The sequence below is a fragment of the Colletotrichum karsti genome (assembly GCF_011947395.1).
Source record: "Colletotrichum karsti strain CkLH20 chromosome Unknown Scaffold9, whole genome shotgun sequence".
In the NCBI taxonomy this organism is placed as follows: domain Eukaryota; kingdom Fungi; phylum Ascomycota; class Sordariomycetes; order Glomerellales; family Glomerellaceae; genus Colletotrichum; species Colletotrichum karsti.
Window position 1 is genome coordinate 387,327 of NW_024065909.1, and position 16,125 is coordinate 403,451.

The 16,125-nt window shown below is 50.9% G+C and overlaps 2 protein-coding genes across 2 annotated transcripts; one reads left to right on the plus strand and one right to left on the minus strand.

Moving 5' to 3' along the window:
- Positions 1 to 2,657: 2,657 nt before the first annotated feature.
- On the plus strand, positions 2,658 to 8,193 carry CkaCkLH20_03659 (vegetative incompatibility protein het-e-1; the record flags this gene model as incomplete). The annotated part of the gene is made up of 5 exons (XM_038886378.1): positions 2,658 to 3,741; positions 4,162 to 4,223; positions 4,272 to 5,214; positions 5,263 to 5,340; positions 8,123 to 8,193. The coding sequence occupies 5 exons, from the start codon at positions 2,658 to 2,660 to the stop codon at positions 8,191 to 8,193; spliced, it is 2,238 nt and encodes a 745-aa protein (XP_038748220.1).
- A 4,496-nt stretch (positions 8,194 to 12,689) lies between these two features.
- Positions 12,690 to 14,216, minus strand: CkaCkLH20_03660 (uncharacterized protein; the record flags this gene model as incomplete). Its single annotated transcript, XM_038886379.1, has 1 exon — positions 12,690 to 14,216. The coding sequence occupies one exon, from the start codon at positions 14,214 to 14,216 to the stop codon at positions 12,690 to 12,692; it is 1,527 nt and encodes a 508-aa protein (XP_038748221.1).
- Positions 14,217 to 16,125: the final 1,909 nt, after the last annotated feature.

The following is a 16,125-nucleotide window of genomic DNA, read 5'->3' on the forward strand; positions in this document are numbered from 1 at the left end:
ACGTGAGCGCTTATGAATGAAGGGTGTCATAGTAATGGGTTGAGAGGTATATTTTACACCGCTTTCTCAGACTGGCCTACTGGGGTTAGCGTAAGCTCTAAAGTAGTATGACGCCGCTTGCCCGAAAGGATGAGATGCCATGTCTACAGCGACAGCCTTGTTTTAGATACACCGCCTTCTCATTCGAAGCCAATGGGGTCTCATCGCCACTACTATGGTACTGACCTTTCTAATCACAGGCACCACTCTGACTCGATGCCCTAACCGTTCTGAGACACCGCCTACGCAGTACGGCAGTCTTTCCCCACGTACTCACCGCCTTCTTCAATGCTTGCTTGGAAGACCGGAGACCCATGTCGTGGAGTTCTTTATACGGAGCGTAAGCTTCACCGCCCGATCCTCAATTTGGGTGTGCTCACCACCTGCCGAATTGGCGGCGGTGAGTCCTTGAGATTCTACACTGCCTACTCAGTAGCGTTGCGCTACTGGGCGCTTTTCTTAACCACCTGCGCTATATAGTTAGGAGGCTATACTGCCTGGGCAGACCGCCCTGACAGACCGCCTTCCAATTTCACTTGGCACGTTGTCTCAACCTCCACCATACCACAGGCCGATTCACTGCCTAACATGACTCATCATTTGCCTCGACCCGGCTATTAGTACAGTATGCCCTTGACTTGCTCAGCACAATGCAGAACATGGTTTATTCTGGGCAACATCCGACTAGCGTTGACATGCTCGTGATCCTACATTTTGGTGCAAATGTCTCTTCCGCTTTGTGCGCAAACATTCTTTCTTTCAACAGCGGAGACGACTTCACATTACTTTAAGGTACCTCACAATTGTCTCAGAGATCCAAATTGGGCTGCAGATTAGGCTGCAAACGTTCCATAACAGCTGTAATTACTTTCAATTGAAAGTACCTAAGGGTACTCTAACTACAGACGTCCGCTCCAATCCCATTGGTCCACTGCGGCAGTGCGAGCGGCGCAGCAGGCTACCTGTTAGCTACCCTGCTAACCCCTTGTCGTGAGCTATCAGCAGGTAAATAGAACGAACTAGAATGCTTATGTCACGTGCAAGCCAGAAGGCGAACGATTGCGGAACTGCATGCAATGTCTGCGGGGGAGAATGCCTCCTCCATCTCAACAGGATACCATTCCGCGCAGATATGCTTCGTCACCATGCCTGATCTGAGCACTAACGCCAAACTTAACGATGACATCGGAACTATCGCGCGGACTAGCGTGGGGGGCGGGTCTAAGCGCAACCGTAGTACAGAGCTCTGTAAGGCTTCAGATCCCTGCGCTGAGAGATCCCAGACTTACTGAGTATAGCATCAGGGGCTGGTGTTGTTGAATCGAATCCTCAACCGTCCAAGCAGACCTGTACGATCGATACGTCTGCGAATGAACATGCAATAACCTCGGACGCATACACGGTGGGCTGGGTGTGCGCCCTCCCGCTGGAGATGGCCGCTGCGAAGGGAATGCTCGACCAGATACACCCAGACCTGCCCCATCAAGACCCAGCCGATCATAACAACTACATCCTAGGCCAAATTCAGGGCCACAACATCGCGATCGCTTGCCTGCCTGCAGGCATCTATGGAACGACAACAGCAGCTAGCGTCGCTAAAGACCTATTACGAACCTTTAAGTCCATTCGATTTGGTCTACTCGTCGGCATTGGAGGGGGGGCGCCTTCGCGAACAAACGACATCCGACTAGGCGATGTTGTGGTGAGCCAACCAACTGGAACCACTGGAGGCGCCATCCAGTATGATCGGGGCAAGACAGTGCAGGATGGGGAGTTCCAACGCTCAGGGTCACTCAATAGCCCACCCCAAGTTCTCTTGACAGGCTTGGGCCGCTTGCAAGCTGAGCATATGACCGAAGACAGCAAAATACCCCGATACCTGTCTGAGCTTGTACAGAAAAGTCCGAAGAGAATGAGGAAGAAGTTCAGCTATCAGGGTTCATCGAACGACCGTCTCTTTACAGCCGAGTACGAACATATTGGTCAGGATTCTACTTGTGACCAGTGTGAGCGGACGCACATAATTCAACGCGACGCGAGAGACGACACGGATCCAGTCATTCATTACGGAACCATTGCCTCAGGCAACCAGGTCATTAAGCATGGAAAGACCCGTGATCAAATGGCCGAAGAACTTGGAGCACTCTGTTTTGAGATGGAAGCTGCAGGGCTACAGGACTTTCCATGTCTTATCGTTCGTGGTATCTGTGACTATTCGGACTCTCATAAGAACAAGAAGTGGCAAGAATATGCAGCTGCAACGGCTGCTGCATTTACCAAGGAGCTTTTGTCGGTCATACGACCAAACAAAGTCCTAGACGAAAAGCCTATTCAAGAGCTAGTCTCTGGTTAGTAAACTTTATTTCTTATCTCAGCGACTGGAACGCAGCCGTCTTGATGACCATAGGGAAATCTGTTGACTATCACAAAATAAAAAATAAAGTTGAATAAGAAGAAGAAAGATTAATAACACTCAGTCGTTGAATTAGTTGCGAAAGAACACCTACAAGTCTCAGTACATCAACGCGACATTTCAGCTGAGCAACTTGCAGAGCTTAAGCTGCAGAGGTGCGAAGCATTCGCTCACTTACAGACCTTGACTAACAGCTATCAGCCGAATGCTAAAAGATCACCCTATAACCCTCCCTGCTGTTCTCGAAGCGCGCTACGACAGTAGGGACTACCAAGACAGCCCGAGATGTGAGAGCGGTACTCGAGTCCGCATTCAGGAGACAATCTACAGTTGGGCAGACGATGACTTTGGCGAACCGTTCTTCTGGCTCGTGGGCCCAGCGGGGACCGGCAAATCCACCGTTGCGCGGACCATTACAGACTCTTGGGCTGAGCAGAAACGACTTGCCGCTGGTTACTTCTTCAAAAGAGGAGAAAAGGGCCGCAATGATACCAGTCGGTTTTTCGCCACTATTGCTATCCAGTTGGCTGATACGATTCCCTACTTTCAAGAGCATCTTCGGCGCTCTATCGACAGTCTGGGCACAGATGAAATCGGAGAGAGAGGCCTTGAGACGCAGTTTGACAAGCTCATTCTGAGTCCCCTGATGGCCCTCGTTTCCGTCAACATGAGCCAACCGCCGATGGTGATCATCATCGATGCTTTGGATGAGTGCGAGCGCCCTGAGCATCTCTCGCAGATCATAAAGCTACTAGACAAGCTTCGAGACATCCACGCAGTACGCTTGCGTATTCTTTTCACGAGCAGGTCCGCACCTGAGGTCAACGCGGCATTTGAGCCATCTATCAACCACAAGAGTGCTCGAAAGTTTGAGCTTCACCGCGGATTCTTTGAAGATACCAAGTCCGACATTAAGACCTTCCTAATGGTCAGATTCGCAGAAATCAAAACCAGTCGCGATGTGCAGCAGGACCCGTGGCCCGACGTTGAAGATTTGACTCGTATGGTTCAACTAGCTACGTCCCCTGAACCCCTTTTCATCTATGCTGCAACTCTTTGCCGTTTCGTCTATGACAAGAAAAGACCAAGCAACCCGAAGAAACAGCTCAAGCTATGGCTTAAGCAATGCGAAGAGGGCAAGTCTCAGCTACATCAGATCTATGATCCCATTCTCCGTCAGATACTTCTTAGCGACGAGGGAGCAGAATCTGGCCAGCAGCTGCAGTTCCTAGGAGCTCTTGTTCTTCTTGCCACCCCGCTATCTGCTGCCTCACTCACCGCTCTCCTGGGTATGGATATAGATGACGTGAGATGGTGGCTCCGCGAGTTGCATGCAGTGCTGGACATACCTTCCGAGTCTCATCGCCCCATACGATTGCTGCACAAATCGTTTAGCGACTTTCTTCTGCACCCTGATGATACAGGCAACAGTAAGCATGGTGTAAAGAAAAGAGAAACACACAGTATGCTAGCGGCACAATGCATCAGACGCATGAGAGCAGGGCTCAGACGGGATATCTGCAATACTCAAAAGCCAGACGTGCAAACAGATGAGATCGACAAGGAAGTGATAAATACACATATCCCTGCCGATCTCCAGTATGCTTGCCTTTATTGGGTTTACCACTTACAACAAAGCAAAGGGTCTTTAGGAAATGACATCCATGTGTTTCTTTGCACTCACCTCCTTCATTGGCTAGAAGTCTTAGCACTTTTGGGCAAGGTCTCGGATGGTGCCGCTGCGATGGAGCAACTTCTCGCTATGTGCCAGGTCAGTGAAGGTGTCCTCGTGCCTCGCTTAAGCTAACCCTTCTCATAGCGGTCACCCAACAAACAACTTAGCGATTTCATCAAAGATGTTAGCAAGGTTATTGCAAGTTTCGGATCTATGATTGAGCAGACACCTCTTCAGATTTATAGGGCATTGATATTGTTCTCTCCAGTTGCGAGCAAAGTGCGGCAAAGCTTTTTCGATCAATATCTACGGAATCTCCTTATTCAGGGCGTAAAGTCAGATTGGGATGCGCACCGCCAGATACTTGAGGGCCACGGCAACTCAGTCAGGTCCGTAGCCTTCTCACCGGACGGCAAGGTGGTAGCGACCGCTTCAGAGGACAAGACAGTACGGCTCTGGGACGCCGCTACAGGTGCACCCCGCCAAACACTCGTGGGCCACACGCACTCAGTCAGGGCGGTTGCCTTCTCGCCAGATAGCCAAGTAGTGGCATCAGCGTCATTTGACGAGACAGTACGGCTCTGGGACGCCGCAACGGGCAAATACTGCCAGATACTTAAGGGCCACACAGCATCGGTATTGGCAGTAGCCTTCTCACCAGACGGCAAGGTGGTAGCATCCGCTTCAGAGGACGAGACAGTACGGCTCTGGGACGCCGCTACAGGTGCACCCCGCCAAACACTTGTGGGCCACAGCGACTCAGTCAGGGCAGTTGCCTTCTCGCCAGATAGTCAAGTAGTGGCATCAGCGTCGTTTGACGAGACATTAAGGCTCTGGGACGCCGCAACAGGTGCACACCACCAAACACTCGAGGGCCACAACGGCCAGGTCAATACAGTAGCCTTCTCACCAAACGGCCAGGTGATAGCATCAGCGTCAAGCGATGAGACAGTGCGGCTCTGGGACCAACGTCACACACTCAAGTACTACAGCGACTCAATCAGGGCGTTAGCCTTCTCGCCAGACGGCCAGGTGATAGCATCAGCATCAAGCGACAAAACAGTACAGCTCTGGGACGCCGCCACAGGTACGCACCGACAGACGCTTGAGGGCCATATAGAATCAGTTTTGGCAGTGGCCTTCTCACCAGATAGCCAAGTAGTGGCATCAGTTTCAGAGGACAAGACAGTACGGCTCTGGGACGCCGCCACAGGTACGCACCGACAGACGCTTCAAATAGGTGTAACCAACAGTCTTACATTCGACCTATGTTCCAACAAGCTTCTGCTCACTGATTTTGGCACTGTAGACCTAGTTACGGATCCTTTAGTAGTCGAGTCGTCTTCTGGACACATGTCATTGTCCCCCGCAACCTGTAAACTTAGCATTAGTGCCGACCGCACTTGGATAGTGGAAGGGAGGGAGAAGATTATCCTGCTTCCTTATGAGTATCGAGCAACTGCGTCAGCCACGATAGGCTCAACTTTGTTCATTGGCTGTGCGTCGGGGCGTACCATTTGTATTGCAACTACGAGGACGTAGCCTTAGCAGGATCGCGGAATCACAACCACTAAGCATCCACTTACAATCTCATAAGTTCTTTTTTCAACGTGACACACAGGGTCCCGGATGGTGAATCTTATGAAGTCGGATGCGTAGACTTTTAGTTATTGCTAGTTATACAATTTTCCCCCTACTGCTAGTCGGTTTTGGTCTTTAGCATCAATCGTCGTATTAGAAAACCTGATTTTGTTCTATTAGAGTTTTTCATGCTCTTATCTGATTGTATATTCATAATCAGGATGAACTTCACACCAATCACTCTATATATAGATATGATGTAATTCTCAGCCGGTGGTCAGGCAGGGAGAGAAGTTGCGAGATTGGCGTGTTGGTGTACATAGTGCGTATTCTGGGTGTTCTTGACACTGTGTAGAGGTTGTATAATAAATCCAAGAATGTTGTGAGGAGGAAGAAACATTTGCAGCAAACTGTATAGCTACGGAAAGACTCATGCACAGATTGGCCAACCATATGGAAGCCTATGACATCACTAAATCAACCTACTAACCTACCGACAACACCCAACAACACCCTACGGACCCTCGTGCCATCGACAGCAGGACTCGCTTCAGCCGCCGAAGATAGGAACCTGAACACTTGGGGAGAGTGCTCCAAGATGGCTTGCTACTAACCCCACGAGAAACCGCAGATACACAAAGAGTAATCGAGGATGACACAGACGAAAACGGATCTTATACGAATGGGCCTATGGGAGATCAAGTTATTAACGCAAGTGGAGACGATGTACATAGTAGATAAGCATAGGAGCCCTCAATGGCTTAGCCGGGGCGTAATAAACTCTGTGTGTGTGTGTACTGTACTGTACATAGTTGTACAATACGGAGATTCGCAAACCCTGTGGGCGTCTCATGTCGCCAATCTAGGGATTCTCCTGTCGTTAAGCCCGACCAATCGATCTCAGCTTCATCTGATCTTCGATTGCAAAAGGCACCACAGCCAACATAAAACTCTTGAATAGGCTCACCCAACGACGAGACAGCAGTGGCCCCTTTCACCAGTGAGTATGATTAGCACCGCCCTTCCTCAGAAGCAGTCGAAAATGCCTCCTCATTGGTGCAGCCACAGAGAGTGAGGGCTAGTAGGCAGATCTGTGCGGTATATAAGAGCTACTCCATGCCGACTGCCTCGGGCCAGCGTCGTTCAGCACGGCCGCCTTCAACGTTTTGCCCCAGATGACCAGGTCAGCAAAGGAAGTCCTCAATTATGTTATGGATATTTTCTTCGTCAACAATAACTGGCACAAAGCTGCCATCAAAGTTGGAGCCAATCCCATTTTCTTTGGATCTGCCCTCGAGCGACTTGCCCTTGGTGAAAATTTGTCAGATCTTCACCTTGCAGCTGCTTCTATGGACTGGGTTGGAGAACGTCAACGCGACGATGCCAGACTATCCAAATCACTGAAGAATCCCCAATTCGGCAATAGCGGAGGCCTTTCGCGCATCCAGGGCGCCAACCCGAAGTTTACATTGAATATTCAAGAAGATAGCAATTTTATGGATGATCATACCAAAGTTCGAGACTTTGGCAGTCTGTTCAACCAGGAGAGCGATGAATTGACGACTTGCCTACTTTATTACAATAAGGGTCAGGGATACCTGGAGCAATTTCACATCCCTGGCCACCAGTTGCCTTGGAAACGTCTCTACAGAATACCTTTACAGTACTGTCTATCGGCGCATACCGGGAAGTCAGTCGAATGGGCAGTAGCTCAGGATACAAGCATACCGTCTGGCACTCAACATTGAAACACACGACCGCGGCGCTGTTTAGCACACAGCTCTCCGCTAAGACCGCTAACGCAAGTCATCTCCCACCAGCTGCGCAGACGAAGCTTGTGATTATTATATAGGAATAGAGGTCGTCTTCTTAGCTAGTTCTGAAATATCTAAACGTGACTTTCGTAAATGTGCAATATGTCTATCAACAAGCGATGTGAGCCTACAACCTACAGTAAGCAACAACTAGTACAGTATTATCAAAAAGTTCAAACTACCTTACGGATGACGTTTTTTTCTCAAAGTCCTTTAGACTTTATCGAGATTTTCTATAGAAAGTGACTACAGTATGTACATTTACTCAGAGTTAAAGGCCCCTATGCTTCCAGGTAAAAATGAGGAAGGCGTTCAAACATTGCTTTGGCGGCTACTTCGAATGACGTGAAATTTCAAGGCCCCTGGTCAGAGAAGCGCAATAAACCCCGAAAACCACGCGGGCCTGATCAAATCCTGGATCTATTGGCCGCTTCGTAATTAGCAACAAGGGGGACTTAGCAACAAAGCCTTGTCGTTTAGCGCCTTGTCCTGCTTCGACCATAGGCCACAGGCGCGTGCCGCGCAAGAACAATCCCGCCCACACAGCCTGCTCATCCAGAAGTGGCTGTGACGCAGAAATATTGACATCAAACACCATAGCCGGTTGCGACCCCGACAGCACCTTGACGCTGGTGAACATCACTTCAAGCGCCAGACAGTCCTTCTTCTGATCCCAGCACTCGTCATTACCCGTCCAGCTCAGTCTGCTGGCTATGCACCAACTCTCATCGCTGTTGTCGCCGCCGTCACCGGGGGCGCTTCCGCTTCACCAACCCTGATGCTTGTCAGACATATGGGCTTCCGCGGGCTGGCACAAAGCACACTTGGCATCTCTACAAGCGTTATCATCAGGCTCATCACCATCCGCGCGAACGTGGGTCTCATAATCAACAAAGATCCCCCGATGTCCAGTTCCCAATGTCCAGTTCAAACAAAAATACATATAGCATGGCGCTTCCCTCAGTCACCTACTTCACCTCCTGCTCCGTCACCGTCAAAGACTCAAGGACATACTTAGAAACTCCTACAATAGCAATAGCTTCTCGAATTTCCATACAAGATCTGGTGACACCCGATCCGGTCAAGCACACAGTTCTAGACGAGGCCGAGGCCTATCTCAAAGACGCGTTGAGACCACAAACCCCAACAGCATATGATACGTCGTCAACAAACGTCCAGAACCACCAAGTACGCCAAGACGACGTTGAATCCTTCCCCGGCATAACGAGCAATGCCATGCCGGTCAACCCCTTACTATCTCCTGCAAAGCTGAGTTCCTTAGGGGAACCCACCTTTGACGATATCTTCTCAGTACACACCTTACAGCCCACTGCGGTAACGTCCTCAAGTATGGCTCTTCAGAAAGAGATGTTCAGAGATTGTGGAATTCCAAGTCCCACCAGCTTTCCGATTCAGTTATGCTCTGCCTGCCTATATAATGCGTTCACGAAGTGAGCAAGACTCGCATACCCTGAAGAGACGAACCACTACTAACAGCTTCAAGTTCTTGTCCTTGGGGTTCTCTGTGCGACCAGCAGCATCTTGACAGCTCTGTCCCGATTACCTGCGAATTAGCCTGGCTCTATCCCACCTACATTTGCCATTGTGGATGGCCTGGTTGTGCAAGCGGTGCTGGGAATCTACTAGAGGGCGATATGTCGAGCGCTTACTGCGTGGAAAGCACTTACCTCGAAGCCGGGTTCACCGATGGATGCCTGACAGGTGCTCCTGACTTAACCTATGCTACACCGGCTGAGCCGCCCCAACCGTGGACCTACGGCTTCGGCGCTCAGTCTATCCCGCGACAGGACTTTGTGCTTGGAAGCGGCAATCATTGGAGTGTAGCTGGTGAGCAGTTGGCACCTACTAATGTCCCAAAAGCAGTCTTTACTGGCTGGATAACCCCACTAGATAATTAAGCGGGTCATTCTCCTTGTGTTGGCTGTTTGCTTTTGAGCCAACAATATACAGTGTAGCGTGACAGGTGCACTTGATTCTAGGATAAGATGTTTATGAAACAACAGTGCTAAATACTTAAGTAGCAATAAAGCATACAACCTCTTTCACGTCAGAATACATCAATGTGGGAATGCGTCAGAGGATCTATTGATGCGGGTGGTTAAGTGGAAATAAATGTGGTCTCTAAATCTATAGTAACTATAATGACACTAAGATACTTCCAATAGCCTCTTCAATGCCAGCTCTGTCTACGACGCATCAGCAACTGTATTTTCATGTTCTGTACAAAGTCGCAACTGCTTCAACATAGCTGTAATCAAAGATTGACCGGCCGCCGTGCCGTCCAAGCCCGCACGGCGGGACAAATCAAGACGGTCCAAAGTGGACTCGCCGGCTTTTGTGGAGTCTTCCCATTCCGTCGTCTCCTCTGCGTCGATGACGGCGCATGTGCTGAGATGACTGAAAGCGCTGGGTTGGGTCTCTGTCGGCGTCTGCACTGGTAGGTTCCGTGAGACGCCCTGTTCGTCGTTTTTTATTGCAGAGCTCAGCGTGCGCGGCCTCGTGGATCTATGCGACTGACCGGCGGTGCAGGTGATAGGACGCTGAGTTCGACCCGGCAGTCTTTCCGAGAGATGCGAAGTGTGTAATGTTTCCGGGAGGCCAGGTACAGGGGCCATTAATTTATGTTGTCGATCGCGGGCGGCATCCTCAGTTTCCGGGGTTGTGATTGAACATTGAGGGTTGTCCGCGTGGAGCGACATGGTAGAAACCCAATCACTCACGACATCGAAAGAGGTCAATGACTGCGGCGACATATTGGTGACTAGCGATTGCTTGGAGACAGGGTTGTTTTTTGTGAGTGAGGCGCTCAGGGGAATATCAAACCACCAACTTCCAACTCATAGCAATAAAGTTACTCTTGGGAGCATGCCGCGAAGCCGTTGTTGGATCAGTGGATCCTTCCATGCTCCAGAAGCAGCTTCTCGATCTGGGGCGTGCATGAGTGAGTTCGTCCTTCGACTGGTGCATGCCCCTGGTCATGTCAGAGCCAGATCGGCTACCCCTGCACCGTTGGAGCTCGATTTAACGACAGTCAATTTCACGCGGCACTTTGTGCTCTGAGGGTAAAAAACATCCTGGCGTCATTCATACCGAAACAGCAGAGACTACGCTGGTTGCCGGGTACGCATCCATCTCTTCTGCCGTGCATAGCGAAATAAGCGTTGGACCTGATCTGGATCTTTGACATTGTGTTTACATTTGTTCGCTACCAATCAACAAGCCCTATGGCTTCTCTCATCTTTCGGCGTCCTCGTCTCTTCCATTCGTTCTCCTGGCGGCAACTCTAACGGCCTAGACTGCATCTGCAGGTCTGATCGTGATCGACCAATAGTTGGCCGTGACTCGAAAGATCCTCCTCTGCTTCCCACGTCGGACACCCATAGCCGTCCCACTTGACGGCATACAGGGTGGTGCCGTCATCAGTCTCACAGCACCCCACGATGCACTGAAGACGGGACATCCAAGCCGCGTGGCTCGGTCGAGGTCGCTCGACAGACTCCTGCCACACTTTGATGCAATTTTCATCTTGAAACACCCATAGAAACTGACGAGCGTCTAGCCAGTCCCACGCGAGGGTGTCACGGATTTTTACGACCACGCCATAGAACACGCGGCCGCCACCCGTGGCGGTGCAAATGACTTCAGTCACCTCAAGACATGAGGACCAAGCTGCCTGGACCGTTGAACCTCGTTGCACCACCATTTTGACGTGTGTGCGTTTTGAAGACAGGCAACGTTATGAAAGCACACCTTGTGGATACGGAGAGCTCTCGGGAAACGATAATAGAAAAACAGGGTTACCAGCGACGGCCATCAGGCAATCTGTATTTGTATTATAGGTGCGTAGGCGGGATTCACGTCTACTGAGGCAAGAAAAGCCATTTGCGCGTACTGTTAGCACTCGAAGCCAAAGGTGACTGCCTGTCTTGTCGCTGGATGCTGTGCTCTAGGTCTCAAGCCTAGATCAACGGTGCCTCTATAGTCGCTGCTGCGGCGAACTCCAATGCAGGACGTGACTCTCCAGTTGTATTCCAAAGATGACCATCGCGAGCCGTGTACTGTATGTATATTATATGTTCGTATGAGTTTGGCAGATACATAGTAGATGATATAACGGAAAGCTTGGATAGTATTTGCTATTGTGACGCATCTTCTCGCAAACGCTGCCCTCAGGACGAGCCGGCATCTCTCGTCTGGCCTTTATGCCCCTCAATATCTTGGCCAAATACATCGACCGCGCTTGCTATTTCTTCCAGAATATGTCTGTCTTGTGGCGAAACAAGCACTCGCATTATGAGTCTGTCACTGTTGCTGCTGCCGTCAAACACTATGTGAATGGTCACTGGCCATTTACGCTGTGCGACATCCTTCATCAGCGCAGTGACAACAGCGAGTGATACGGCTGCACTGAGCTCGGCGTCACCTTTGGGCCACGGACCGTTTCGTCCTCTGTGTGTGTCTGGAGTGTTTGGCGCCGTACAGTCATCGTCAGATGTGCCATTGGGCGTGGTGAGATCGAGACTGGCTTCGACAGGTCAGCAGTTGCTATTGGCAATAGGTACGTAACGTTGAGAGCACTTACAGCTGACGGCGCGCGCCCTTTTTCGACCACCTCTGCTTGCGACCATGAAACGTTGGTCGAGCTCATCTTGGTTGAGAAACGAACCACCGAAAGGCTGTGCTGTTGAGTGGTCTAGAGAAGAAAGGCTTTGATCGGACGTAGGCTCCATGTCTCCAGAGAAGTCGGTGAATCTGTTACTGTAGAATATTTATACAAAGACAGACTCTGAACGTCTCTGAACGTTCACGGCAAAGACTTGGTTTTGCATTTCGGCCGCAGGTGCAGTGCTCTGTATTTATACGTCTACACACCTGAGGCACACTCAAGTTCTCTACTGAAAACATCCGTGATCTCTCTGATTGGCAATTCACCATAGCTTTCGCCAGGGATGCACATGCATGTGTATGACAGGTAGTTGTCGCCTCTCGCGCCGGCCGCGCGTATCTATCTACGCAAAAGATCAGGTCGGCAGAAAACAACGTTATAATTGGCTACCTTCTAGTCTTATTTTATATCCTATTATAGTGTCAAAATGATGATTCTCCTCGCACCTCTTTACTTATACCCCAGTCTGCTATGCTAACACTATCTCCGCGAGCCGCTCTTTCTCTCTAGATATAGAATTCCTGTAAGTACCGGTCCTGGTCTGGTTTCCTTCTTGTTCCGCAGCATGCTCAAGACGCCCGTCTTCGTCAGACTAATCCCGTGCTTCAGCATCTCTGTGACGAGACGCACAACCATCTGCGGGGAGTCTTGCAGAAAACCCGATGCTGCCGCGTCGCCACGCTGGGATGCCACCCAGAAACAGTGCGAATACACCACATGGAAAATCTTCAACAACTTAGGCTCGCGCGTCAAGAGACTAATCACGCTCCAGTCGTCTCGCGCGTCCGCCAGGCGCCCAAGCTTGCTGATGATGCCGCACAACACTGTACCATCCATCCTGGCACCACGCCGCAGTAGAATCGATGCCATGAGCGGGTTTCCATGACATGTGGAAAGTGTCCAATCGAGGCTCGTTGCGCCGTTTGAGTCGCGTTTGTTGATATCCAGAAGACCGGAAGACAGCAACATCTCGGCCTCCCAACGGCGTTTCATGCGAATAAGCTTTAGCAATAGGGGCCCAGTCCAGTTGCAGCGGGCCGATATGCAGACCGTTGTGTTCGGGTCGGCGCCCGACTTAAGAAGGTGGTCGATAAGTCGTTGCTTCACTACTGCCGTCCTTCCATCCGTTGGCTTGGCCCGGGACAGGAGAGCCAGCTCGAGTGGCTTTTGCTCGAGAATGCGGAGCGCTGGGTCGGCCCCCTCGACCAAACCGTCCAACTCGCCCGTAGCGTCTGCTCCGGCTTGCAACAGAGCCAGGGCGGCAGAGAACATGCCGTCTTCGCATGCCATGCTCAGAGCCGTCATGCGCCATGTGTCGATCGTTGTGGGCTGGTTCACATTAACACCGAACCGCGCTAGGTGGGTAATAACCGTCTCTGGCGACGGCGACAACAGAGAATGGATCAGCGGCGTGTCACCGTTGTTATCGGCCCGGTCCACCGCCAGCCCTCTCTCCTCGATCAGATAGGTGATGACTTCAGTTAGTCCCGCAGCGGCCGCTTGGTGGAGCGCGTTGATGCCGAACTCGGGAGACTCGAGGCGTGCGCCACGTTGGAGAAGAACCATGGATGTTGCCGCATCCCGACTGAGAAGGGATATAAAAACAGGAGTCCGCAGCCGGCAGTCGGGGACCCCGTCGATATCGGCACCGTGATCAAGGAGAAATGACACTATGTCAGGGTGGCCTTTCGAAGCGGCAACGTACAGGGCCGTGACAATAAAAGGGCTGGGTTGCTGAGCTTCGATCATAAACATGGTGGCTGGTTTGTTGTAGTCAGCGCCGGCTCGACAAGTATGCCTGAGCGTGGCGAGGGCCACCCGCGTGTCTGTGCAATTGGAAATCGTCTTGAACACGGCGGAGTACTGCCCCGTTCTGACATCTTTTCGGTAAAGCTTAGGGTTGAAGAACGAATGCCAGGCGCGTGAGCATTGCGTGAATTGGGACTGGACATGGGGTTCGCTGTGGTTGAAGATGTGCCACGCCACGTCGAGGGAGATCGGCTTCATGTCGGTTGCTATAGCACCTGTTCACACCGACCAAGGCGATGTCGTTGGTGACAAAAGAGCGGCGATAAAATAATACGGGCCACTCTCATTTCCCGGCTGGCTGGTTTCATATCCATTCTAGAACGGAGACATTTGTCTATGTACAGGACGGCACTCCACATCGGAAACGACTCGCGTATTCCTTTGTACAGAGTTGGAGCTGCTGTATGGAGAGAAAAGGTTCAGTTTTGCGGCCCAGGCGTACGAATTGTAGTTCCGCAAGTTGTGTGTGGCTTCTCCAATGATAAGTTGAAGATGGCTCCTAGATTCCAATAAATCATTGGATGCCGCTGCAACGTGGTGTTGCTGGTCATTCCGTTGACTGACCCCTGTCTTGAGTTTCCATTTTCGGCCCTCACTGAAAGCCCATTTTAGCTAGGCTTACTCGATTCAACTGCGGCAGGCTGCCACCAGCTTTTGGCCGAATCCATTTCCAGCTTCTCTCAGCAATCACTTCAAGGTTTGGGGCGATGTTGTCTCCAGCCAAACGACAAGGGTCTCGCTTCCTGATTCAGTACCCTGTGAGCAACATCTAGATCTGGATCTTTGGGGGACCAACTCATTCATCTGGCCACACACTTCGAGCCTAGCTTGCTAGTATTGCCCCTATCTGGATACACATCAAAAGAGGCTCCTATCGGATGAAGGACTCCCAGCTTGCGCGGAGGGCTTTTCAACAGGATCACCGTTGCATGTCTTAGGAGAACCCGAGCAGCAGCCCGAATGGGCGCCCGCCTCTGAGTCGCAGTGACTCCTTCATATGCACCCACAGGTTAGGGGCTCTAAGGTATCCTGCTGAGCAACATGTGGTATGGTGAACTCATCCACGAGCATCATACGAGCATCATGTACTCAGAGCTTCATTCTGTGTTCTCGCCTTTGCGGTTTACGCCGTCAAGCAAGGCGGCATCTGGGCATAAGTTTTCACAGGACCATGGTTTGACATTCCTTCTCTGTGAATCCGATGAAGAGGGCGACGGTATTCAGCGGGCAAAAGTGCACAAGCGAGAGCAACTACTACAGGAACCAAGCTCTGCATCCAGCACGTCCTTGGATCTCGCAGCTGAAATCAAGACCGCCTGCTCTACAGCAGCTCGACACTATGTATCAATCAAGAACAGCGAAACAACGCCTTCGCCTAGAGTTGCACACGTTTATGTAGAAGCTTCTATAGATAGGTCGCTCCATCTTAGGACAGCCAGCAGTGATGGTAAGATGATCACGAAATCGTTTGACTGGAATAAGAACGGCCCCAACGCGTATTCTACCGAGCGTGGCATTCCGAGACCGGACTCGCCCACCATATAAGAATACTTGGACTCATCACCGCGGTTTTCTATGGCAAGCATGCATTCAGATGCTCCATGGAGAGTGAAACAAGAAGTGACCGGTTGGCGGAAGACTGCGGGGCGAGTTTTCACAGGAGGATACAGACGTTCTCACAAAAGGTCCAAAGTCGCCGGCATATGTATTGCGACAGGGACATGAATATGACTGTATTTGTAATAGCTGATGCATTAAACTATTAGAAACCACTATTGAATATATCCCGTGCGGCCCCTCAAAAGCTCGTCGTCCCACGCACCACTCGCACATCTGATATACCTTAACTCCATGCACGGTAGCACGCATCATGGAATGATCCCCCATCCCTGCCAAGCAGCGCCAGGCAGCACGCTATTTTAGGCGTAGAACTGATACTTTCTTTCCTGGTTGGCGGCGAGCATGTTCAGGTCGTATCCATGTTCTAATGTTAGGTCCTCGTCCATCTTATAGTGTGCCTTTGGCTTCTCCGTGCTGAGCTGGGACTGTTGCCATTTGGTGTACGCTTGGACTGTATTCTTTCTGGGCAAGCCCGTTCTTTTCCAAG